This window comes from Rana temporaria, chromosome 9, assembly GCF_905171775.1.
Source record: "Rana temporaria chromosome 9, aRanTem1.1, whole genome shotgun sequence".
NCBI lineage: Eukaryota > Metazoa > Chordata > Amphibia > Anura > Ranidae > Rana > Rana temporaria.
In genome coordinates, this window is record NC_053497.1 from 143,482,514 (window position 1) to 143,510,452 (window position 27,939).

General features: G+C 43.3%; 1 protein-coding gene across 8 annotated transcripts in view; it reads left to right on the forward strand.

Annotated features, from left to right (window-relative positions):
* Positions 1 to 27,939, forward strand: part of SH3GLB2 (SH3 domain containing GRB2 like, endophilin B2) — a 149,217-nt gene that overhangs the window by 111,008 nt on the left and 10,270 nt on the right. For 3 of the 8 annotated variants that reach the window (XM_040324692.1, XM_040324694.1, XM_040324697.1), the window contains 4 exons: positions 7,597 to 7,620; positions 17,949 to 18,038; positions 19,648 to 19,748; positions 19,969 to 19,983. In XM_040324692.1, coding sequence (XP_040180626.1) covers positions 7,597 to 7,620; positions 17,949 to 18,038; positions 19,648 to 19,748; positions 19,969 to 19,983 — 230 coding nt within the window. The remainder of the gene's footprint in view (positions 1 to 7,596; positions 7,621 to 17,948; positions 18,039 to 19,647; positions 19,749 to 19,968; positions 19,984 to 27,939) is intronic. The other 5 variants (XM_040324695.1, XM_040324696.1, XM_040324698.1 and 2 more) reach the window with 3 other exon arrangements.

Genomic DNA, 27,939 nt, shown 5'->3' on the forward strand with positions numbered 1-27,939 from the left:
AATAGGGGATAGTTTTATGGCATTTTTATAATTTTTTTTTTTTTTTTTTACTAGTAATGGCGGTGATCAGCGATTTTTAATCGTGACTGCGACATTATGGCGGACACATCGAACACGTTTGACACATTTTTGGACCATTGTCATTTTTACAGCGACTAGTGCTATAAAAATGCACTGGTTAATGTGAAAATTACACTGGCAGTGAAGGGGTTAACCACTAGGTGGCGCTGTAGGGGTTTAGTGTGCCCTAGTGTGTGATTCTTACTGTAGGGGGGAGTGGCACGTCACTGATCGTCATTCCCTATGATGGGGAACAGACGATCACGGACACTGCCACTTGGAAGAACTGGGAAAGGTTTGTTTACACTTACCTCTCCCCGTTCTTCAGCTCTGTGACCTGATCTGGTGACACCGGTCCGCGGGCGCGTCACGGAGCTCAGGACCGGGTCGTGAACGTGCTGGGCTCTTAATGGCAATGTACCTGTACGTGCTTATGCCCAGCCGTGCCACTCTACTGACGTATATCGTCGTGCAGCGGTCCTTAAGCGGTTAAGGACTTGGCATGGCTCTGTGAGAAAATTACTCCAGATCATATCCAGAGGCTCTGGGAATTTTTAGAGTTGCAGATGTAGTCAGATGAATGAAAACTTCGAACAAAGGTCAATATCTCTGGCGAGGCAGCTCCCACACAGCAAGTCTCTTGCTTCATGGGCACCCAACAGTAGCTCGAACCATAAAAATACAGTGGGGGTGGAAATGTAGAGCTAAAAGTGATGTACCTACAAGGTATACACTGGCAATTTAAACCCAGTGGGGTGAAGAAAACAATGATATGACACCAAAGGGATGGTGAATAGAAAAATGAAACAAAGTCCACAAATAAATGTGTATAAAGGCAATGTCTGTCACAGATGGATGGCGAATCTTATGGTGAGGATATCATGGAAGCTGTATAAACCAACATAAGAGATATATCTTCAAACAGATGGTATGAGTTAAACACGCTTACCAGAACCGTTGGGCCCGACTGTCAGTGACAACGGATTAATCAGACATAGATATTCCCAATCTGTGGGTAGACCGGATGGTCGGAGGAATCCAGAGAGGCTCCAAGTGTTCCTGAATGGAATCTGGATGGAGGTAGCCACAAGTGGAACCGATGGACGTAGTAGCCCACGACCAGTGTTCAGTCCGATTATAGATGTCCCAATCATAAGGGCGAACCAAACGACATAGAAGGATCCAATGACAATCCAAAAGTATTCGATGGTGATAGCCCTAACTAGGGCAACAATAACCAAATGCAAGATCCCAAAAACTTGCATCCACAGAACATGGAAGAAAGAAAAAAGTGGGGCTCCCAATGGTGCAGGTCAAAAAAATATTAGGTTTTATTTGTAAAAACCAACATACAGATAAAAAGGGATCACTTATTAGATAAAAAGCAATATGGGGAACGGTGTACCAACCCTGATGTGTTTTGTCCTACTCAGACCTCTCCTGGGGCATCTACCTGCTCCCCCATATTGCACATTATATATATATATATATATATATATATATATATATATATATATATATATATATATATATATATATATATATATATATATATATATATATATATATATATATATATATATATATATATATATATATATATATATATATATATATATATATATATATATAATATAAACCATGATTGGCCAGTCAGTCAAGATCTCAATGTTAAGGTCCAAGATTGGAGAAGAGCCAGTCATATGATAAACTAAGCTCTAAATCAGGGACCAAGAGCCAATCGTACGGGACATTATGAAATACTTCCAGGTTAGTGATGATATATATACATATAGTAGTGAGTCATCACTAACCTGGAAATATTTTATAATGTCCCATACCATTGGCTCTTGGTCCAAGATTTAGAGCTTAGTTTATCATGCGACTGGCTCTTCTCCAATCACGGACCTTAACATCTTGACTGATTGGCTAATCATTGTTTTAGATTTCATACATATATAGATAGATAGATAGTTAGGCCACGTACACACCACCGGATCTCCGCTGGAAACGATCCGCCGGATCGTTTCCAGCGGAGATTCCTCCTCCGGATTTGGATCCCATGGCGTGTACACACCATCGGATCCAAATCCGTGCGGAATTCATCCGCGGTGACGTGTCGCCGCGGCGACGTGCGCGACGCTGGAAGGTAAGTACTTCCACGCATGCGTCGAATCATTACGACGCATGCGAGGGAGGGGAGCGGACGGATTGATCCGGTGAGTCTGTACAGGCACCGGATCAATCCGCTGGAGCCGATTCAAGCGGATAGATTTCTTAGCATGCTAAGAAATTTATATCCGCTTGAAATCGATCGGCCCGAGGAATCTCCGCGGATAAATATCCGCTAGGCCGTACAGACGACCGGATTTGTCCGCTGGAACTGATCCGCGTATGTATGTGCAATATGGGGGAGCAATGAGTGTATGTATGTGCAATATGGGGGAGCAGGTAGATGCCCCAGTAGAAGTCTAAGTAGGACAAAACGCGTTGGTATTGGTACACCGTTCCCCATATTGCTTTTTATCTAATAAGTGATCACTTTTTATCTGTATGTTTTTTTTTTTATAAATCAAACCCAATTTTTTTTAACCTGCACTACTGGGAGCCCCCCTTTTTTCTTCCATGTCTTGTGAATGCAAGTTTTTTGGTTCTTCCATTTGGTTATTGTTGCCCTAGTTAGGGCAATCACCATCGAATACTTTTGGATTGTCTTTGGATCCTTCTGTGTAATTTGGTTTGCCCTTATGATTGGGACATCTATACCTGACTGAACACTGGTCGTGAACTACTAGGTCCACCGGTTCCATTCGTGGCTACCTCCATCCAGATTCCATTCAGGAACACTTGGAGCACCTTTGGATTCCTCCGACCATCCGGTCTACAGACAGATTGGGAATATCTATGTCTGATTGATCCGTTTTCGCTGACAGTCAGGTCCAACGGTTCTGGTAAGCCTGTTTATCTCATGCCATCCATTTGAAGATATATCTCTTATGCTGGTTTATACAGCTTCCATGATATCCTCACCGTGAGATTCACCATCCATCTTTGACAGACATTGCGTTTATACACATTTATTTGTGGACTTTGTTTCATTTTTTATTCACCATCACTTTGGTGTCATATCATTGTTTTCTTCGCCCCACTGGGTTTATATTGTCAGTGTTTACATATTTCACTGTATACCTTGTAGGTACATCACTTTTAGCGCTACATTTCCACCCCCACTTGTTTTTGAATTTTCGTCACATTCTAGTGTAGCTGCTTCACTTTCCTTTTTGTTGAGATAGCACAATAATTACTTCTATCCACATAGAAATACAGTAAAAGAGTTCAAGATCATTTTAATTGTTGATTTAAAAAAAGTCATATAAAAGTTATAAATGGGGTGTGGTGTTGCCCACAAAACGCATTGACAAGAGTAGAAAAATTAGATGGGCTTTGAGAAACCAATTACTTCAGATATACTGTATATTAGAATCAATATTGAACCCTCATAATGGAGAAACAACCTGACAGACCGCAGTTGCTGATCAAAAAATGGACCCAAAAAACTTGGACTATTTGATCTTATTTTGGCCTGACATTCTGTATTTTTACAGTAAGACGATGAAGCAGGGGTCCGAGCAGAAGGCAGGTCACAAAAACATGGAATATCTCATGGAAGGCTCAAACTTACCGACCAATCAGCAACCAACCAAATTCACCTGTCTAACAGTGTGCGTTAAAAACAGAGGTTTAGTTGCACGCATTTGCAAATGCATGTGTAAGCTGCAGGCCCCAGAAGGCAGGTCACACCGCTACAATGGCATAGTCCGCAAGAAAGCACCAATCCTGTAGGAAAAAGGGCACACTACTAATCACAGACCTCACTTAGAGCCGGCCTATTCCTGTACGATGATGCAGTTCTTGAAGGTGTGCCACAGCATCCAATTTGTGGGTAGGCTAGCTGGCACTCTGGATGACTAGGCAGCCTTGGCTCGTCTACAGATTCACTCCTACATAAACCATGTAGATTCATGCAGAATGCACTTGGGATGCTGTGACTGCAATCTTCCTCAATTGGAGGTGGATATGACCTAATGTTTGTGATGCCAGCTCTTAAAGGAAATCTGTACTAATAGGAATATGCAGGCTGTCATTGCTGTTCACTGCTTTGGGTCACTGGGTAATTTTTCAGTACTTTTTCATTCACTGACCAGGGACATGCATGCAGCCAAAGAAAAATATGAGTAAATACTGGCTGTATGCTAGCTGTGGGTGAGTGACTGACAAAGTACTGAAGTCGGAGACATCCGGTCAACTAGCATTTTCAGAAGCTGGCCAGCAGTGACAACCTACATAGGACTTTTAGGACTGGTAATAACTACTACTGAACATTAGAGGCAGCTGTGAAATGTATTATCATGGAAACACATTAGGCCTCCAGGACAATATATGCAGAACACTGTTGGCAATCATTGTAGAAGGTAGCCCTTGATGAACGTAGTCTCTTTTAGAAACTGAAAGATATACTGTTTTGTGATTTGGCTGTTCCACTGGACCATAAATGAGGAAGACAAAGTCGGTGGAAAAGCAGATCACAAAATTAGAGCGTCAATTGAGACCTGCCAATGATTGCTAAGGGGCAAGGGTGCCACCTGGCTCAAGTAAAAGGTATTTGAAAGGCTGGTTGAAGGCATTTAGACAAACAGAAATGGGAGTAGGAATTGGAAATGTCATTAACAGCTCGAGGCCCTTTTCCCTTTACTGGTTTGAAAGTCTGCAGTATAAAAGGAAACCCGTCATAGTGGAAATATGAACGCTGACATTTCTGGCTTGTATTTGATTGCTGGTGCAAAGTCCAAGAATATGGTTGACAGCCCTGGATCAGGTACTAGACCAGAGGGGGCAGCTCCATATCTCTACCATGATGAGATCCTTTTCATAAATCATGTGCTTTGTGTAGGTCCTCCATTGATTTTGTTTTATATGGTCCATTGATCATGACGGTAGAGTAATTTTGTAGGAGTGATACAGATGTGGAGGTCATTTGGCTTCCCTTTTTTGTTGGAGTCTGACCTTCATTTGAGTGTTTGAATTCATGTCCACACTTTCATTGTTCACATCCATCAGTCATAGTCTTATCTAGGAGAGGTCAGAGCATTCCATGTAAAGTCCCACAGACCTCCTATAGTGTAAACCAAATTTACTTTCAAATAAAACCTGACCTGGGCTATTGCATTTCAAAGGCACTGACAGTGCTGAATTCCAGAATTTTGTGGTTCCAATAGCTACTTATGTGAGTCCTTAGATTTTTTTTTCCCTTTTTAGCACTACTTGGATCCTAGGCATAGGAGCTGTGCATGGAGCCTTGACTTGTGCACAAGCCGAGATCGAGAATGCCTGCTGCTGGTACTACACTTCTCCCTCATTCAGCTGTCTGTGGGCTGTAGAGAATTTGACAGTTTAGTGACAGGGGTGGTGCTGTGTGCCAAAATGAGGTGGAGCTTGATATTGTCAGTCAAGGCTGCATTTAAAGCCTATTTCTGGGATCCAAATGGGCTTAACAAGGACATAGGGATCAATTTAAAGACGAACACATGTACTTGTGTTACTTTTTGTGCTGCTGTGCTGTAGAAATATTATAGACCAGGTTAGGTTTACTTTATTGGTGTTCTCTTTCCAGCAGTGTTACAGTTTTAAGTTTGCCTTTTACAGCAGAATCTATAACACAAATTTAATTTGTATTGGATTTGACAGTGTATGTTCTCCATGGGGCTACATCTGGTTCCTGTTTGCCTGCTGTCTTTATTATCTTTAAAGGGGCATGAAGAAAACCTATAACATGACCATACGCAATAAACTAAAGCTACTAATTGTGTTACAATATGATTATATAATCTACCAAGTTCAGGTTGAATAGTACAAAAGCATAAATATCCTAACAAAATGCATGAAAATACTCCTATATACTATAAATCTTTTCTAGTCACTATCTCATGTAAACGTATTCAAATGTAAGGCATATATTGGATCCTATGTCCATGCATGTTTTAGATATCTGCACAATTGTAAATGTAGCACCCACCTAGGTCAGAATTGGCTGCTAGGTACATTTAGTTTAGCTCCCTTGTAATCCGTGGAGCAAGGGTTGACTTCTTATGGCTGCTGTTCTGCTACTTCCCTGTTTTCTAGAGTACAGTATTCTGGAAGCCTAATGGGAGGGACCATTGATGGAGGTTCTGACCCTTCTCGCACTGCCCACAAACTAAAAAACAGATTTTTGCTGGAGAGTGCACTATCTTTGCAGGCACCATATTGAATCAACCCAACTTGCTATATTGCTGTCCGAGATCCCCGAACATCCAGGTATTGGTGGACATGTCGGTTCTGAAAAATCTTGCCTTTCAAAAGTCTGTGTTTGCTTGGGAACAGTGGAGCCTTTGGCAGCAATTTAAGAAACCAGGGTGTTCCAATACCAATATGAAGTGCCTGTGTATGGATCCTGCTAGCTAACTGCAGCCTTAGTTTATTGCGTATGAATATATATATATATATATATATATATATATATATGTATGTATATGAGTGAATTTCAGAACAGCATCTTGTCTTATAAAGAAAATAAAATACATTTTTGCAAATTTACTCCTAGACCACCTCTTTGTCTAGAGGGAGGAACATTACTCATGTTTTGCTACTCATTACATTTTGATGTTGTGTGCATTATGAGGCATTGGCACAGGCTCATGCAAAATGTAGTGATGTTTGGCAAAGTGCAGTAAAATATGGAGCCAGATTTCAGCTTTATGTTTGTAGACAAATCCGTAAAAAAAAAATAACAATTACAGTGCACCTCATTCCATGACACTGATTTTATTGCAGAACATCTTTAGTATTCATATTGACCATATAAGATCTACATTACACAGAATGGCGCAGAACATAGAATAGGCTTAGTAAGTTAGTAATATAAACAAACGTGGGCAATTCAAACAATCCATAATGAAACAATGAATAGAGAGGTCATCTTCAGTAAATTCCAAATTCCACAACAATCAGTAGATCCAGAAATATAGACAACTGAAGTTATATGCAGATTGTGACTGACGTGCCCTTTTATATCTTGGATAATCCCTGATGGTGTTTTAATGCAACAGATGGAATTATACAACAAAATATAATCTTTGGAGACAGAAAAGGGTGGGGCCAAGATTGACATTTACAGGAAAAGTCAGCATTTTAATATAACGTAATATGCCTATTTTTCTGGATCTGCTGATCAGTGCAGGATGCACTAATGATAACCTCTTTTTGAATTTTTATTGTATGCTCAGTTTGACATGTCCACATTTGTGATGGCATCACCTAAGTTGGCTGTATAAAAAAAACTATTGGACCCTTCAGGATAAGTTTGCAGTGATCCACACTCCCATTAACATTTCCCTTTCCTTCCCATTCCTTCTCTGTGATCATCATTCGCTGTTGTGTTTTGTTGAGTGCCTATGATGTTATCTCAGACTCATCTCTCCTGTTACTCTGTGACTGCAGCTTTGGAGTGACGAGGTGGACAAGGTAAGCACGCCAAAGACCACATTTAGGACTATTGTTGTGCCCTGTGCTTCCTCGAAATGTTCTTTATTACCTAAACAAGGTCTTGCCATCTCAGGTCTCAGAAAATGCCAGCACTATATATTCTGTGGTGTTCCATTTAAAGCACAGCTGCTGCATTCACTTTAAATTAAGGTACAATGGTCCCAAGATGGCCAGAATGTCCAACGATCACTCAAGTGTTTTGCAGAGCAATTTCGCCAAAAACATGGCTGAGTGATTTTGTTTATGCCTTGCACAGGTACTCCCTGCATTGGCTGTTGAATGATTGTCTGGGAAGTTAAATTTTAATAAATTCTTCCCCTATAATCTGTTCAACAAAAACAGGTTTATGGGTACATTGACACTATGGCTTTGGTGGTATCTTAAAAGTCCCACAGAAAGGGAAATCTTTTACCTGGAATAAAAATAATTAAAAGATTTTGTTGCCCTTTTCAGAATTATAGACCACATATAACTTTTCTTCACAAATCTGGCATTTGGGGGCACCACATGATGAATAAATAATTCCTCAGCAGCTTTTTGCCAATAGTTATTATGATGATGGTTCTTATATTACCTAATCATTGCAATCAATGCTAAGATCCATTGAGACTTTACTAAATATCAGGATGTATTTTACTATCCAAAAACAGGGCAAAATCTAAGCCTTTAGTATTTTTTTTTTTTTTTTTTATTATTCTTATTATTTATTTTATTTATTTTTTACACACAGACTTCTTCAGATAAGACATTGAAGGTGGAGTCTGTAGGTTACTCACACTTTGTTGACCAAGATCCAAGATGTAAGCATACCTCTTTAGGGGTTACAAATATACTTATTTACCAGATACGATTTTGCTTGATAATACAAATTATGTGAAATGGCGATGATTGATCCTGGGGGGGGGGGGGGGTATTGTGAAGTGAGGAATTGTGGTGATCTTGATAGACTCAATGAAATTACCCATCTTTCACCTTTGAAAAAAAAGTAATTTAAATCTAGCTTAACAGTTTTGTAAGGAGTAATTCACATTAACACTTATCTATAGGAAATGCTGCTCTTGGCTCCCTCTATTACAGCACATAAGACCAGAAGCCTTGGCGTAGGTCATGTGACCTCTGCTGTAGGTGAGTACCAGAGGTCAGATTGGCTCATCCGTTCTGCTATGTAAACATGACAAAATGCCTAAGCTTTTGGTGCTGCAAGCGTTACTAGAGGAACAAGGAACAGCATTTTCCCCAGGAGAGGTATTTAAGCCCTTGCATTGCTCATTATTTTCCAGACTATTAGCATGTTGGCAGTATTAAACCCAAACCCAAAAATGTAATAATATTTCAGCTTACCAATTATTGGATGTTATGGCTGCATTAGTTTTCTTTTTAAAGTGGATGTAAACCCTCCATACACTCAGTGAACAGCCTCAGATTATACACAGAGATGAATAAAATCTCCCTACTTAAAGCGGGGGTTCACCCTTAGAGGGCACTTTTCCCCCTTAGATTCCTGCTCGTTATTACTAGGGGAATCGGCTATTTATTTTAAAATATGTGCAGTACTTACCCGTTTACGAGACGCATCCTCTCCGTCGCTTCCGGGTATGGGCTTCGGGAATGGGCGTTCCTTCTTGATTGACAGGTTTTCGAGAGGCTTCCGACGGTCGCATCCATCGCGTCACGATTTTCCGAAAGAAGCCGAACGTCGGTGCGCAGGCGCAGTATAGAGCCGCACCGACGTTCGGCTTCTTTCGGCTACGAGTGACGCGATGGATGCGACCGTCGGAAGCCTCTCGGAAGAATGTCAATCAAGAAGGAACGCCCGCTCCCGAAGACCCATACCCGGAAGCGATGGAAGAAGATGCAGCTCGAAAACGGGTAAGTACTGCACATATTTTAATATAAATAGCCGATTCCCCTAGACCGAACGAGCAGGAAGCTAAGGGGAGATTTTTTTTTTTTTTTAAATGGGTGAACTCCCGCTTTAAGTATTACATGTATATCTGCTGTCTTCACATTTATATACTGTTTAGAAAGTTCAGATGCTGTTAACACAGAGTGTGATGTCTGGGCATACAGCCAAGATAGCTAACATTGCTGATTTTGAGGAAAGGTACACCACACCCCCTCTCATCATAGACAGAGACTCTCAGAGGTGTTTTATAATAGGGCCAGCTCCAGTGTTGCCAACCTACCAGACTGAAATTTACTGACAAACCACCCAAAATTTACAGGCACAGCCAAGTTTTTACTGGCATTTCCAAAAGTAAAAAAAATACAATTTTAAGTGCAAATTTCAGTATTTCGGCTACAAACAAGTACAATATGCAATTAGAAATATGATACATAATAATGCAAAAAAAACATATTTCTTATTTTATTTTCAATATAGTAAGTAGCTCAGGGACAGGACTCAGGAGGGTAAGAAATTAGATTGGGTCAGGCACACACATATTAAACTGACTGACTCTCAGTGACAATGACAGCAGTATGCAGCAGCACAGAGCACCCACACGACATGTCCTCTCCTGAGTCACAGCGACAGTCACTCTCCACGCACGTGGACCCTCCTGTCCACTCCAGTCTAATTCGCACTGACCGTCCCGGTCCCGGCCTGCCTTGCTCCCGACCCACACACGAGGCTCTGGCCGCTCTGCTCCCTTGCACCAAGACATCACAGGACATGCTCAGGCAACACCTCCGCCAGAGCATCCCAAACACACTGTAGCAGGCATTCAGATGGTCTTGGCCGGCTCTGGACCTTGCCAAGCTTCACAGCCATATTTGTTACTGGCAACCTTTTCCTTTTACTGGCAGGAGAAAATTGCCTGTTTTTTTACTTCTTGGCAGTAAAAATACTGACGGTTGGCAACACTGGCCGGCTCCCTGTTAATCTATTTTAGCAACCTCCCCTGACAGAAATGTCAGGCTGCTTTTATCTGTGTCCCAGAATTTGTCAAGTTATCAGGCTGATAACAGAGGAACAAGTCAGGAGAGAGCTATGGGACTTGGCTCTTTGAAGAGTGATAAAACACTGCAAATAGATGTGCTCAGCTCAAATTTCATGAATCTGGTTTACATCCACTTTAATACAGGAGGTGTGTTACTGGTCAAATCACCAGGTAAAAAACAGAGGGGAAAAGCCTTAGAATGCCCTCACACTGGATGAAGGAGCAGAGGAGTCACAGCAGACCGCAGCATTGTCAATCTGTGGGGAGGGTTGTGTTAAATGTACTAGCAGCTTTAGATAATAAAAAATTGAAGACAAATTTTACATAAATAAAAACTAATCATTGTAATATTACTCCCCTATCAGTGGTAAATGGTTTATCTTATCCCTGTAAACTGATACATTCGGAAGACAGCTTGATCTTTTGAAAATCAACAGACATAATTTGTAGGCTGAGATATATTAAATGTTTGCTTTTGGGCTTAAAACTGCTTTAACATTTGAGATTAGCTCTGCTTTAAATCGTTCATGTCCGATTATTTTTTATTGATTATCTGGAGGCGTTCTGCAGTGCTGATGTTTTCTGAGGCTGTGGGTTGGCAAACCACTGTCATGTAGCCTAAATTTGTGAAGGGCACCTCTTATTTCTAGACTTGGCCTCATGCCAGTAGAGGACTGACCAAGGCGTCCATTTTGTTTGTTGGCTGTTTATCCTCCTCTGTTTTGTTTATAACATCCCTCCCTAGCATGACCCTCTCCTCCTCCCGAAAGAAACCTCTTCTGGATGGGTAGGGACAGGTGATTGTTATTTTCCCAGACATCAAATGTGACATCTTCCAGACATACATTTTTGCAATCTTAATTGGGAAAAAAAAAACCAAAAAAAAACGCAGGAGACGTGCCAAGGAAGCAGGCCACATCAGAAGGCCAAGAAATGACTACCGAGTTTTAAACTCCTCAATACTTTCTTCTCTCCTGATTGGCTCTACTTTTTACAACCAGGAGAATATAATGCAAAGCTGACAACTATTTCTGATTTTTCAGTTGCAGGGTTTGGAAATCTGTCCTCTACATTTCATTTTTCATAATCTAAAAACTGCCTTCTGAAGTGTCACATTTGGTTTTTGACTCAAAATATTTGTAACTATTTTAAATGTAGGTAAGATTTTTAAGGACATTTTAAATGCTTTCATAATAATGTTGATTAGTAAAAATGGCACAACGGGATTTATGATCTGAAACTGAATGTACCAAACGGCTAAAATAGACAGGAAGGACAAATGTAAAATGTTGGTGACTGCCCCTTTCATTGTATAACTTCAGTCATTACCACAAACAAGTGAATAGGAATGAATGTGTGACAATGGGAATATATTGTTCCATTTCAATCTCAGACTTTGCAACTGCTAAAATACATGTCACCTCTCCTCATTGCATGCCAATGGCATTATGCAGGGGCTGTTGGTAAATGGATTTTTTTTTTACAATGACCTATACAAATTAATTATTGGTGGAGACATTTTTAATGTGTAGTTTTCTTCCTAGCTTCAAACTCGCCTTGATTGCTGGTGTTAAAATGGGCTCCACTGGCCCCTTGACAACAGTTTCTAGAGATTGCTTGTTTCTAAACTTGTGTTTAAAACCAAACTCCAGGCAAGCCGCTAAAAATCCAGATGAAATTCACATGTGAGAGCTGTTTTACCTGTGAAAAGATGTGTATTTCTGTTCATTCATCCAGTTCTGAGATTCACATAGAACTACCATTCAGTACAGCCATATGAGAGGAGGAGACCTTCCCTAAAGTTCAGAATAAGGAACACTGGGACTTTTTAGGTGCTACTAATTGATATACAATAACCCTGGGAACTTGGGGCCAGATTCACAAATGAGATTCAGGAGAAACGCCGTCGTATCTCTTTCTATCTATGCGACTGATTCATAGAATCAGTTACGCATAGATAGCCAGAAGATCCGACAGGTGTAATTGTTTTACACTGTCGGATCTTAGGATGCAGTACCGCGGCCGCCACTGGGGGGAGTTCGCGTCGTAAACCAGCGTTGGGTATGCAAATTAGGAGTTACGCCGATCCACAGCGGTTTTTCGCATTCGCTACGTCGCCGCTAGTATAGTTTCCCGTCGCAAAGTTGCACTTTTTTTTTGGTGCCTTAACTTTAGTCAGCAAGTGTATTGCTGTCTAAAGTATGGCCGTCGTTCCCGCGTCGAAATTTAAAAATCAACGTAGTTTGCGTAAGCCGTCCGGGAATACGGAAGTACGCTACGCGCGTCGCCGTTCAAAAAATTACGGCGCGCAAAGCACGGCGGGAGTTAGGAAACGGAGCATGCGCAGTAGGTCCGGCGCGGGAGCGCGCCTAATTTAAATGGCACACGCCCATTTGAATTGGCCCGCCTTGCGCTGGAGGCCGCGGGCGTAGGTTTTCATCGCAAGTGCTCAGTGAATCAGGCACTTGCGATGAAAAATTGCGGCTGTGTAACTTATCTAGGATACGTTACACCGCCGCGATTCTACGTGAATCTGGCCCTTGATCTCCCCTTTTGGATTGTTTTTGTTTCTAATGGGAATGTGTATGTGACTGACAGAGGCTCATGTCAAATTGTTGTAAATGGACACTATAAGGAAGATATGGCAGTTTGGATATAGATTTAAATTTACACTGATCAGCCATAACATTATGACCACTCACCATAATCCTTTGAGACATGAACGCAACTAGACCTCTGAAGGTATGCTGTGATACTAAGCTCTCTGTAGCAGACCCTTTTAAGTTCTGTGAGTTGTGTGGTGAAGCCTCGATGCATAGGACTTGCTCTACCAGCATATCCCATATTTATTGAATTTTTTTTAGATCTGGAGAATTTGGAGGACAATACTCCTTTATTGTGTTCCTGAGACTAGTTTTAAATTCATCAGACCAGGCCACCTTCTTCCATTGCTCCGTGGTCCATTTCTGATGCTCACATACCCATTGTAGGTGTGTTTGTCTGTGGACACAGGTCAGTATGGGCGCACTGATCTTTCTGATGGTACACAACCTAATATACTACAAGCTGAGATGCACTGTGTGTTCAGAGACCTTTCTATAAGAACCAGCATTAACTTTTTCAGAAATTTGAGCTGAATCTGAATTCTGTTGAATCGGACTACACAGGCCAGCTTTTTCTCCCAACATCAATGAGCCTTGGCCACCCATGACCCTGTTGCTGGTTCGCTGGTTTTATGTCCTTGGACCACTTTTGGCAGGTCCTCATCACTGCAGACTTGGAACATCTCACAAGAGCTGCAGGATTGGAGTTGCTCTGACCCAGTCATTTAAATCCTTATGCTTGCCCCCTTTTCTTCTTTCAAGAGATCAAGTCCGAGGACAGCATGTTCACTTACCTGTTGTTATTTTATGGCTGATCAGGGTGTGTATACACAGTATGTGTATAAACCGTACTGTGCAAATGTTTTAAGCAGGTTTGAAACAATGCTTAATTGTTTATTTTTATCAATTAACAAAATGGAAAGTAAATGAACTGAAGAGAAATACAAATCAAATCAATATTTGGTGCGACCACCCATTCCCTTTTAAAACATCAGTTCTTTTAGGTACCCTTGCACACAGTTTTTGAAGGGGCTCTGCAGGCCGGTTGTTCCTGCCATCTTGGAGAATTAGCCACAGATCTTCTGTGGGTGTAGGCTGCCTCAAATCCTTCTGTCTTTTCATGTAATCCCAGGGAGACTCCATGATGTTGAGATCAGGGCTCTGTGGAGGCCAAACAATCACTTCCAGGTCTCCTTGTTGTTTGTTATGCTGAAGATGGTTCTTAATGGCATTGGCTGCAAGTTTGGGGTTGTTATCCTGCTGCAGAATAAATTTGGGATGAATCACACACCTCCCTGATGGTATGTTATGATGGATAAGTATCTGCCTGCATTCAGGACACAATTAATCCTGACCAAATCTCCAACTCCATTTGCAGAAATGCAGCACCAAACTTGCAAGGAGCCCCCCCCCATGCTTCACTGTTGCCTGTACACACTCATTATTGTACCGCTCTCCAGCCCTTCACCAACAAACTGCCTCCTCCCAGATTTCTGATCAGTCCAGAGCACCTGCTGCCATTTCCCTGCACCACAATTCCTATGTTTTTGTGCATAGTTGAGTTATTTATCCTTTTTTCCACATTGGAGGTATGGCCTTTTGGCCACAGTTCTTTCATGTAAACCACTTCTGGCCAGACTTCTCCAGACAGTAGATGGTGTACCTGGGTCCCACTGGTTTCCACCAGTTCTGTGCTGATGGCACTGCTGGACATCTTCCAATGTCGAAGGGAAGTAAATATGATGTGTCTTTCATCTACTGCATTAAGTGTCCTTGGGTGTCCACGGTCCTCAACGTTGCCTGATCAATGGTGTCCTCATTGCTGAGAAATACATGTAGATCCTTATCCATCATGCCATACCATCAGGGAGGCATTTGATTAGCCCCAAATTTATTCTGCAGCAGGACAACGACCGCAAACATACAGTCAATGTTATAAAGAACCATCTTCAGCTTAAAGAAAAACAAGGGGTCCTGGAAGCGATGGTCTGGGATTACGTGAAGAGACAGAAGGATCTGGGGGGCAGCTTACATTCACAGATGATCTGCGATTAGTCCTCCAAGATGTTTGGAACAACCTATATGTGTGTGTGTGTGTGTGCACTGTGTGTGTGTGTGTGTGTGTGTGAGCACTGTGGGGTTGATTTACTAAAGCTGGAGAGTGCAAAATCTGGTGCAGCTCTGCATAGACACCAATCGGCTTTTAACTTCAGCTTGTTCAATAAAGCTTTGACAAAATATTCTGGAAGCCGATTGGTTTCCATGCGGAGCTGCACCAGACTTTGCACTCTCCAGTTTCAGTAAATCGACCCCAATATGTACCATTTATATGTGTTAGTTACCATGGCTGTTTCAAGTTTTTAAGGGATCAGATAATACGGACTATTCCTCTAAAGTTGCTAACATTATAACATGAAATATGGTGCATCATCTCTTTTTTAGTGTTCCTTTATAACAAAAGTGTTATTTTGTTTTCTTTTCTGAAAATTGAGCTTTAAATCTACTCCCTGAATAAGCTTAGAAACTTGGTCACATAGCAGTCATAGTATAACGATCTCGCTTCCAAACATTTAGCTGCCCTTCATATCCCCTTTTTTGTGGGGTTTTTCTCTTTTTTTCCCTTATTAGCAGGATTTGAGTTGTGTTTGCTCTATTATAGTAAACATCCTCTCCTATATAGATTTTTCCACAGTCTCTTTATGAAGATCCCTTGGTATGGAAAACGCACTGACCAGCACTTATTTTTAAAGGAAAGATCGGTTCCATTTTATATAATGGGCTATGCTGACCGGTGGGGTGTTTGAGGGTATTTCTCCTGTGGACAGTTTATATAATCCTATAAGTAGTGTTTTTGACATTCTATTTTTGTCTATGGTTAATTTGCAGCTCCTTATTCCTGAATGTTTAACCTATATAGAAAAAGAAAAATTTTAATGAAGGATGTTGTTGTACATGATGTATATGAATTAGTAGTACAACATGAAAAGTCCCAATGTCTTATTTCTTTTTTTGGTGTCTATACTGATCTATAGCAATGTGATGCAATATAATTTGCCAGTCATAGGTGTAATTAAAATCCACTGCAGTTCAGTTAACATAAGTGGTCTCCTCCTCGCCCCTTGCTTTAATCGGACAGTGAAGAGAATTGGCAGAATGATTCGGTCATCTCTTTGCTCTTCTCTTTCATCAGCATGCTTTTTGCACTGCAGCACAACTGATTGGCTGTTTCTTCCACCCCTATTGTGAGCACTGCTGCACAATGCACCTTAAAAAAATTGTATATAAAGATTTTTAAGGCTGTATTGCTGAATTCGGGGTTGTATTCATTTATGAGGTTTATATATCTGCCTGGAGTTCAGTTTGAACTGTTTTTTCTGTCTGACATTGACTACTGGCCAGGAAGCAGTAGCGATGTTGTGTCAAGTTAACTTTGGAAACAGTTTTCATGTAAAGGCTTGCAACAGTTTCAAGGGGATTTTGCAGCTAGGTGGATAAACACATTCAACGGATTGCAGTGATCTGAATAATCAGCTTAACTTGCCGTCTCCTACAAATTCCTTGTATTTTTAATAAAAACACGGATCCCTTCAGTGTTCACTAGCTCCCTGAGGTTTGTGTAATATATTAAACATTCTGTTTTCGAGTAATCTGAGGGTATTTAAGGTGATTACTGCAACAGAATGAAACTACAACTCTTCCATGTAAGGGGGAAGATTGTCCCTTTTTTAATTTTTGAAGGTATCTGTGGTGAGATTACCCCACAGTGGGCTGTGTAGGGGGTCACCTTCTCAAAGCTGGATTTTCCTATTTGTTCTACCTCATGGAGAATCCATTGGGCATGGAACCATCACTGGTACTTAGATGACCACAGTGGTCGGACAGTTGGAAACTGATGGAGATATCTCAAATGAGAAAGAAAATGGTCAGCAAATTAATAAAAAAAAGCTGTTTTGGATGAAACTGCCTTAACAGCAAAGCACAAAATGACAGTATGAGGTGTCAAGTACAGCAACCCCTTTAGCAACTTAAATTTACATTACTACCTTCAAGCAGTATTCATTTTGATTATTTGCCATGTGTTTAGGCACTTTGCCTTCTTGGCGTACACCCTTTCAACTGAGGTTGGCAGATGCCAAATAAATGCTTTTGAAAGTTGCAGCAAGTTACTAAACCACACCTGTTTGCAAAATTGTGTGCCAAATGGGCCACGAAGATTAACAAGTATCCTCCTTTCCAAGTAGGGTTTCTCTGCAGCAGATGCAGATAAGTCTTTCCCAAATTCATCACAAAGAAAGAAAATCTCCTGTGAAAGCTGTAGATAGCAAGCTGGTATTCCCTCATGCAGACTCTCGAGCAGCATATTGGTTCAAGGTAATGAAGTTGAGTCCATTCTGCTTAACTACCTTCCAACTAATAGGTGATTCAGAATCCAGATTGCCACCTACCATTAATGGCTTGTCTCCTAGGTATATTCTTTTGCGAGAGACCCTATTTAGTCCCAGAAGAGCTGGAATCCAGAATACCAGTTCTATTTGGTAATAATGCCAATAAAGGATCATTAATTTGAAGAGAACCTTTCGTTTAGACACTGGTTACTATATTGAGGGACAAACAATGGTTCAGCTTGTCATGCTGTGCCTCTTGTTTTTTACTGGATTCATTTTCTGAAACATTGGACAAACCTACAAAATGGCTGCCACTCCTGACAGGTACACTTTAGAGTTTTCTTGTATTGATCTGAGACTGTTTAATTCTCTTACAGGCAGAACATGAGTTGCGAGTGGCACAAACAGAGTTTGATCGCCAAGCTGAAGTCACCAGACTGCTGCTGGAAGGAATTAGCAGTACACATGTGAGTCCTGAGATCTAATCTACCCGAGATTTATGGAACCAAGGAAAAATACAGGAGGGTGGCCTATAAGTTGTCGCCTAACAGGCTGGATATTAAAGTAGAACTATTTAAAAGTCCCCCCCATTCTTGATAGAATAAGGGAGGGTTATAACCAGTGTTTTTTTGTTTCTTTAATTGTTTTTTGCCATCTGTATCCCATTGGGGAAATTTCCCTTCACTTCCCGTCCCATAGCCAAAACGGAAAGTGAGGAAATCCCTTGGGGTCCCCCAGGTCACCAGAACTATTGGAAGATTTCCTCTAATATTACAATTTGGGTTATTTCTTTTACTTTCAATGATAATGGTAAACATGGCAAATTGAGTTGGTAAATCTCCCTAATGGGGGCACAGACGGCATAAAAAGACCTAATCTGTGTTCTAAAACCCTCTCCTCTCTGTGCAAAACAAAAGTTTGTCTTTAATTATCCAAGGTTTTCAGCTTTGATGACGGGCGACTCGCAGTGAGCTTTTGCCTAAGTGATTCAGAAGACACAAGTCCAGCTGAAATATAATGCAGAAAATTGTTACCATTCTTACCGTAATTTTCCTTTCCTGGGAGCTCAATGTCAGCCTAGGGTTTCGTAGGCTGACATGATTGGCCCCAGGAATAATACATTCATAGAAAGTCATGGTTTTAAAGTGGAGGTTCACCCGAAAAGTAAATTTTTAACATTAGATTGAGGCTCATTTTGTCTAGGGGAATCGGGTGTTTTTTTTTTTAAATTGAAGCAGTACTTACCGTTTTAGAGAGCGATCTTCTCCGCCGCTTCCAGGTATGGGCTGCAGGACTGGGCGTTCCTATTTGATTGACAGGCTTCCGACGGACGCATCCATCGCGCCACAATTTTCCGAAATTAGCCGAACGTCGGTGCGCAGGCGCCGTATAGAGCCGCACTGACGTTCGGCTACTCGTGACGCGATGTATGCGACCGTCGGAAGTCTGTCAATCAAATAGGAACGCCCAGTCCCGAAGACCATACTCGGAAGCGGCGGAGAAGATTGCTCTCTAAAACAGTAAGTACGGCTTTTAAAAAAACTACCCGATTCCCCTTGACAAAATGAGCATTAATCTAAGGTTAAAAAAAAAAATTTCGGGTGAACTCCCGCTTTAAATGCTGGCTCCACATTACCAGAATTCATCAGCACAGGGTGTTGAGGTGAACTGTCACTGTCACTTGCAGCCAGAATAAAGCTGTCTGAAAAATTGTGGGCCAAAGCGGCTGCCTCAAAAGCAGAAACTGTTCAGTCAACCATTTTCTGCCTGTTGTCCTTCAATTTTTATTTTATTTTTTTATCAAAGAATGGCTGATGAGAGAGGGATGTCTGGAAGTCACTCCCTCGCTGGCTGAACGCTGCAAAATCATATTTTGCTTTCAAGGGCGACACCTCACTGATACAATGAGGCAGAGAAATGAATTTCTACGTTTTATAGCTTGCACAGTTCAAAGATCATACATTTACACGCACCAATTACCTTGCCTTGTTTACAGTATTCAATGTTTACTAATGACCTGAGTGTTAGCTGATGGATGATGTCCTGGAAAAAGTATTACATGTTTCTCTTCCATAGGTCAACCACCTCCGCTGTTTGCATGAGTTTGCAGAAGCCCAGGCTACATATTATGCCCAATGCTATCAGTACATGGTGGACCTGCAGAAACAGTTGGGCAGGTAGGGAGGCATTGAAATGTATGGATCACATAATGTACATGTAATTTGTCCACAACACTCCAATACTTCTGCTGTCCTGTTGCTGATGTGTTCATATACGGTTATAGGTCTTGGACTAATTTTAAATGGCACTTGCATATAAAAGTAAACAGAATTACATGCATTTAATTAACCTTTTGTAATGCCGTGTTTCGTTTACATTTTTTCCTTATGCTGGCAGCTCAAAGGGTGATGTGTAAGTATAATTATTATTATTTTTTTTTGGTCATGTGTATTTGGTATTGATTGTCTTTGCCCAAGTGACCAGCTCCTCCCAATATACCCCTTGTTGTAAGTCTATGGTCAGCATGGGTTATTATTATTTAATTTGTCATTGGGTATGAGTACTGAAATTGTAAGAAGAAACTGTTGTATTGCCTCAAACAACTAATCCGCTTTCATAATATACTTTTCTACCCCAGAAATGTGATGAGCTGGTTTGTAGCTGCAAAAAGATTCTTCCTTTTTATAAGTTATAAATCTGTTTAATGCTTTGTTGCATATCGCTGTTCCCTGAGGGAGAAACTATTTATTTAGGAAACCTGCATAGAGAAAAGAACATGGCAACTTCTACTGCTAAGCTTTCCTTCAAAACATGCTGCTTCAGTGGCTTGAAGGAAGGGTGGAGCTCTGACCTCATCTCCAGTCCTGTTCTGGGTCAGAAAGTCTTAAAGCCAAGGACAGTCAGACACTTGGCATTTTCAGGTGGTGGTCCACATTGACAGCTATTGTTTAGCCATACAAGCAGTGATGGCTGGTGCTCAATATTTCAGGTGGAGGGGGGGGCGGTGGAAAACAAACCTGCCCCCCTCACTCACACCGCTGCCAAACAACCCCCTGCGGGAGATGGATGGGAAGACAGGGGTTTGCAGGCCTTACCGTGAGGAGGAAGATCACACGGAGGGCTGCTGCTCCTCACTCCAGGAGGATCTGGGAAGAGCCAGGGCTTCTCCTCCTGGCCAAACAGGAAGTGGGTCCTGAGGCCCGATTGGCTGGGATTTCTAAGACTCCCTGGCCAATCGGGTATCGGGACCCGCTTCCTGATTGGCTGGGAGGAGAATCAGAAAGACATTAGCGAATATTAATCGCACAACTGGGTTGACTCAGGGTGCAGTGCTCTGCGCCCCAAGCCCATCCTTTTTTTAAGCCAATTAGGGCCTCGGGCTCTAATCGTGTGCTTAAAAAAAAAAAAAAAAAAAATTGTAATCCATGCGTCCGGCACTCTGCATGTAGATTAGGGGCCGGGCACATGGATTAGGGAGGCGGCGCTTCCACGCCCCTTTTTGGAAGGGCCGACACTGCATACAGGATCCTTGTAAAAATGTTTGGGGAAAAAAAAACGTGTTGGCATTGTACCGTGTAAAAGGGTAATGTGGACACTGCAGATTGGTTCATGTGTACTGCCTCCCTGAGTAGGTCCCAGCACAGTGGTGATCATAGTGTTAAGATTCTACATATGCTTGAGGTATTTGAGTCCTTGCTAGCTAGAACAGGCCATTCTGTGTCACTGTACACTTTATTTACTTTGGCTTTGATTGGATTATGTTCACAATACACAAACAATAAATGAATAATATGAATTATATACACTTTAATACTTTAACACTGATCTACTCACAGTAGCCCAAGAGTTTTTTCTTTTATTTTATTTTGATTGGATTATGCTAAAAGCTGAACCTCTTTCCCAAAACAGTTTATCAAACCAGACTGCCTGGCTTTTCTTATGGTCCAGAGCAGTTATTTATATTATTTGGATGGTGTGTAGCATCCTCAGAAATGCTGTAAATGGACCAGTCCTGATAATAGAAAATTGTCTCCAGGTCAGTGTGCATACTTGGATGGAATCAGGGCTCGAGTCCTGCGGGAACGGCGTCCCTGCACTTTTTTTACAGCAGGAACGCCGTTCCCTTTACAGGACTCGAGCAGAGATTAGGATTAGGCAGTGGGCGGGTTTAGGCAGCGGAGCAGCATGCGCCCCCCCCCCCCCCACTGAAGAGTCAGTAAGGCTGAGCGGGCGGGTTCAGAGACAGCGGGCGGGTTTAGGCAGCTGTACTGAGGGGGGGTGGGATCTGTACTGAATGGGGGGGGGAGGATCTGTACTGAATGGGGGATCTGTACCGAATGGGGGGGGGGGGAGGATCTGTACCGAATGGGGGGGGGGGGAAGGTTCTGTACCGAATGGGGAGGGGGGCGAGGATCTGTACCGAATGGGGGGGGGGCGAGGATCTGTACCGAATGGGGGGGGGGGGCGAGGATCTGTACCGAATGGGGGGGGGGGGCGAGGATCTGTACCGAATGGGGGGGGGCGGGCGAGGATCTGTACCGAATGGGGGGGGGAATCTGTACCGAAGGGGGGGTGGAAATCTGTACCGAAGGGGGGGGGGAATCTGTACCGAAGGGGGGGGAATCTGTATCGAAAGGGGGGGGAAATCTGTATCGAAAGGGGGGGGGAATCTGTACCGAAGGGGGGGGGGGAATCTGTACCGAAGGGGGGGGGGGAATCTGTACCGAAGGGGGGGGGTCTGTACTGAATGGGGGGGATCTGTACTGAATGGGGGGGGAATCTGAACCGAAGGGGGGGGGGGAGAATCTGTACCGAAGGGGGGGGGGAGAATCTGTACTGAATGGGGGGGGGATTTGTACCGAAGGGGGGGTCTGAACTGTGGGGGGGGAAATCTGTACCGAAGGGAGGGGAGTGAGTAAGTAAGTTTGCAGAGGCTACAAACCTAACCTACCTAAGGCAGTGTTGTATCACAGTGGCTTAGCTGTGTTAACTGTCTGATGTTTTTAATGGTATTCAGCAATGAGGGGGTTAATGTACTTCCACTGATGCATTGGTGATCAGTGGCAGGTAATTAACCCCTTTGTGCTGCATTAGTGACACCAGTGTCAGTGTTTATTACCCCTATTTGGTGCAGCATGAAAGGGTTCATAAACACTGACACTGGTGTCACTAATGCAGCACAAAGGGGTTAATTACCTGCCACTGGTCACTAATGCATCAGTGGCCAGTGGTGTATTTGATACTACTCACCCCATACACTCCGCACCCCTCTTATCTACATACCACCCACCCCCCATCATTTTTTTTTTTTGGTGGGGGAGTGGATCTTGGGTGGGAGTTCCCACACTTTTCCCCCCAGGACTTGACCCCTGGATGGAATAGAGTAAGCGTGACATTTCTAGTATGCTGAGACTTCCGCACATTGTGAGCCATTTCTCAGGCAAGGGAGTGACTATGGACAGAAATCTACAATTGACTGTGTTCAGTAGTTATACATGGAAGCTGCGGAGCCAGGCAGAGTTGATAGGATTATATCATTATTAAAGAAACCACCCTTATCCTTTTAACCACTTAAGGACCGCCTCCTGCACATTGACGTCGGCAGAATGGCACGGCTGGGCACAGGTACGTATGTACCTGTACGTCCCCTTTAAGTGCCCAGCCATGGATCGCGCCCGCGACCCGAAGCTCCGTGACCGCGGCCCCGATCGCCGCTATTGTCCCGCGATCGGTCACAGGAGCTGAAGAACGGGGATAGGTGTGTGTAAACACACCTTCCCCGTTCTTCACTGTGGCAATGTCACTGATCGTCTGTTCCCTGATATAGGGAAAGGCGATCAGTGACTTCACACGTCCAGCCCCGCCCCCCCTACAGTTAGAAACACATATGAGGTCACACATAACCCCTACAGCGCCCCCTAGTGGTTAACTCCTAAACTGCAATTGTCATTTTCACAGTAAACAATGCATTTGTATAGCATTTTCTGTTGTGAAAATGACAATGGTCCCTAAAATGTGTCACAATTGTCCGATGTGTCCGCCATAATGTCGCAGTCACAAAAAAAATTGCTGATCGCCGCCATTAGTAGTAAATATATATATATATATATATATATATGTAAATAAAAATGCTATAAAACTATCCCCTATTTTGTAAACGCTATCAATTTTGCGCAAACCAATCGTTAAACGCTTATTGTGATATTTTTTACCAAAAATATGTAGAAGAATACGTATCGGTTTTTTTATATCTTTTTTGGGGGATATTATAGCAAAAAGTACAAAATATTTTTTTTTCAAAATTGTCGCTCTATTTTTGTTTATAGCGCAAAAAATAAAAACCGCAGAGGTGATCAAATACCACCAAAAGAAAGCTCTATTTGTGGGGAAAAAAAGGATGCTAATTTTGTTTGGGAGCCATGTCGCACGACCGCGCAATTGTCAGTTAAAGCGACGCAGTGCCGAAATCGCAAAAACTAGCCAGGTCCTTTACCTGCATAATGGTCCGGGTCTTAAGTGGTTAAACAGCCTCTTCGCTTAAAGCTGACCAAACCTAAACCTAAACAAACAAACAAGACTCACCAAGAGAACGTGGCAGCAAGACATTTTTAAACTGTTTTTACACCCATCTATACAGAGAGCACAAAATAAAAATCCAAAACCTTTAATATTCAGGCTCCTCCTGACAGAAACCCTAACAACGTGTAGAGAAAACAATAATTGTGTTGACCTCCCCGACACCCCCTATGGGATCAAGCTGTGTCATGAGGAAAGTGGGGCCCCAAAATGTTAGGCCAAAGATGGGGAGGAAGGACCCCCCACAAAATAAATATAAAAAGATTTGTATGACTGAAGTTTTGAGATGAGGAAGCTGTATCACTTAAAAGATAGTCATATAAGAGGGGGGTAAAAAGCAGGTAAAAGAGGAGAGAAGCACAAGGGAAGGGACAGAAGAAAAGAGAGGGCTACGCTGAGAAGTAGAGGAGGGCTATCGAGGGAGATCCAAGAACTGGAAACCCTGTGACCTTTGCGATTATTGAGAATATTTTATTCCAGAAACTTCAAATTTTCAGGCATTCCCACCATGTGTGGAGTAGAGAGCCCACCCCACAAGCTGCATCCACAGAAGCATAGGGGGAAGAAATCTAGAGCCCACCCCACAAGCTGCATCCACAGAAGCATAGGGGGAAGAAATCTAGAGCCCACCCCACAAGCTGCATCCACAGAAGCATAGGGGGAAGAAATCTGGAACATCTTAGCCAGTCTGGTGGGGGACCAGATACCATCTTGTGTCTTCCATGGGGGAAGGTATTCAGGATCCGTTTAAAAGAGCAATAAAAGGAGTTATTCCAGGCTTCCAACTCCCACTGTTCCGAGAGTTCTATCGCCCATGCTTCCACATGTGGGAGTCTGGTGAGATTAGAGGAAAGAGGTCTATAGACAATCAAAATATCTGCCCTCTGCTCCGAGGTGGCACCACACCACCATTTATATTCTGTAAAGATTTGAGGATTAGGTTTGTTGAGCCAAAGCTTATGGAGGAAATGTGTAATTTGATGGAATCTGAAGCATTCAGAGTTTGGCAAGTCCAGTTTGCTGATACAAGGAATTGGAGTAAGCGGTCCTAGTGAAGGAGTGTCCAATGCAGGACATTCCCTTGTCTAACCGTATATCCATGCCAGGGGGTGGAGTTAGGATTGTGGAAAATATGGTTCAGGGATTGGAACAGGGAAATGAAGTAGGGGAGCTTTCTTGGGGAGTCCCGAAGTTAGAGACAGTGGGATAGTTTGGGGGATAGAATAGGACAGGGATAAGCAATTAGCGGACCTCCAGATGTTGCCAAACTACAAGTCCCATGAGGCATAGCGAGACTCTGACAGCATCAAGCATGACTCCCAGAGGCAGAGGCATGATGGGACTTGTAGTTTGGCAACAGCTGGAGGTCCGCTAATTGCTTATCCCTGGAATAGGAGGTCTAGATAGTGGGATGCGCCAAACCAGGAAATCAAGGGTGCAAGTAGGGGCTGCCTGTCTTTCTAGGTATACCCAGTCCGGTTTCTTGTATATTATGGACAGTTGGGCTAATCATGCTGCTTGGAAGTACAAGAGGAAGTTAGGGAGCCCCAGGCCACTGCTGGTCCTCAGGTGAAACAGGACGCATTGGGCAAAACGATAGCCCAATTTACCCCAAACAAATTGTAACCATTTTACCCTGGAAAGATCTTTTGTCTTTCTTAATCGGAATGGGGAGGGCTCGGAACAGGTAGAGAAGGCGGGGGAGTAGTGTCATCTTAGCTGAGTTGATCCTGCCTAACCATGATATCTCTAAGGATGTCCAAGTTTTTAAGTCGAGCCAAACTTGAGTTTTTGGAAAATTTGGGGGTAGTTGGCCTTGTATAAACGTTCAATTTTAGATGTGAGATTGATTCCCAAATAGCGGATGGTCGAGTCACTCCAAGGTGACCGAAAATAGTTATTCAAGTTTTCTACTGATGTTAGGGGGATAAAGAGACGTTCCCTGCTATGGATTTGGATAGATTGACTTTTAGGCCTGAAACCTTAGCAAAAGCATCCAAAATTTTACAAGCAGCGGGGAGCGAAGTGACTGGAGAGGTCATGAAGAGGAGTAAATTGTCCGGAAGGGGCACATTTGTGTATTTGGGTTCCACAGTGAACCCCCCCCCCCCCCCCAATATCTTGTTTAGTACACATAGCTATCGCTAGGGATTCTATGGCTCTTGCAAAAATTCGGGGAGACGGAGCATCCCTGCCTGGTGTCTCTAGCAAGTCTGAGCGGTTCAGAATAGAGTCCTTGAAATCGAATTCTCGCTTCTGGGAAGGGCACTGATTCCTATGAAATTTACCCCCAAAACCCCAATGATGTAGGGTGGCAAATAGATAGGACAAGGAGACGGAGTCAAAGGCCTTTTGAATGTCCAGAGAGAGAAACATGCCTCCCTGACGAGGGCCCCATCCCAAACCAACCGGAGTAAGGAAATAATATCCTTACCCTCCGCACTTGTCTACCTGGGATAAAGCCAACCTGGTCCTTGTGTATGTAGAGGCTGATGGCTAATATTTTGGTCGGTATTAATAAGGGAGATAGGTCTGTAGTCACCTCACCTCTCCCCGGATCTTTACAGAAATGAAGGCTGAGTTTAACCCCTTCCATACCGGGCACTTATACACCCTCCCGCCCAGACCAATTTTTAGCTTTCAGCGCTGTTGCACTTTGAATGACAATTGCGCGGTCATGCTACACTGTACCCAAACTACATTTTTATCATTTTGTTCCCACAAAGAGATTTCTTTTGGTGGCATTTGATCACCTCTGGGATTTTTATTTTCTGCCAAAAAAAACCAAAAAAAATTACTGAAAATTTTGAAATAAAATTTTTTTTTTTGCTTCAGTTCTAAAACATTGTAAATAAGTATATTTTCTTTCACAGATGGGTCACTGATGGTACTGCACTGATGTGGTGGCACGGATGGGCACTGATAGGTGGCACTGATAGGGGGCACGGATAGTTGGCACGGATGGGCACTGATAGGGGGCACTGAGGCGGCACGGATGGGCACTGATAGGCATCACGGATGGGCACTGAGGCGGCACGGATGGGCACTGATAGGGGGCACTGATAGTTGGCACGGATAGGGGGCACTGAGGCGGCACGGATTGGGCACCGATAGGCGGCACGGATAGTTGGCACAGATGGGCACTGAGGCGGCACGGATAGTTGGCACGGATGGGCACTGAGGTGGCACGGATAGGGGGCACTGAGGCGGCACGGATAGGTGGCACGGATGGGCACTGAGGCGGCACGGATAGGGGGCACTGAGGCGGCACGGATAGTTGGCACGGATGGGTGGCACGGATAGGGGGCACGGATGGGCACTGAGGCGGCACGGATTGGGCACCGATAGGCGGCACGGATAGTTGGCACAGATGGGCACTGAGGCGGCACGGATAGTTGGCACAGATGGGCACTGAGGCGGCACGGATAGTTGGCACGGATGGGCACTGAGGCGGCACGGATGGGCACTGAGGTGGCACTAAGGCGGCACGGATAGGTGGCACGGATGGGCACTGAGGCGGCACGGATAGGGGGCACTGAGGTGGCACGGATAGGGGGCACTGAGGCGGCACGGATAGTTGGCACGGGGGGGCACGGATAGTCGGCACGGATGGGCGGCACGGATGGGCACTGATGGGTGGCACGGATAGTTGGCACGGATGGGCACTGAGGCGGCTTGGATAGGTGGCACGGATAGTTGGCACGGATGGGCACTGATAGTTGGCACGGATGGGCACTGATAGGGGACACGGATGGGCACTGAGGCGGCACGGATGGGCACTGAGGCGGCACT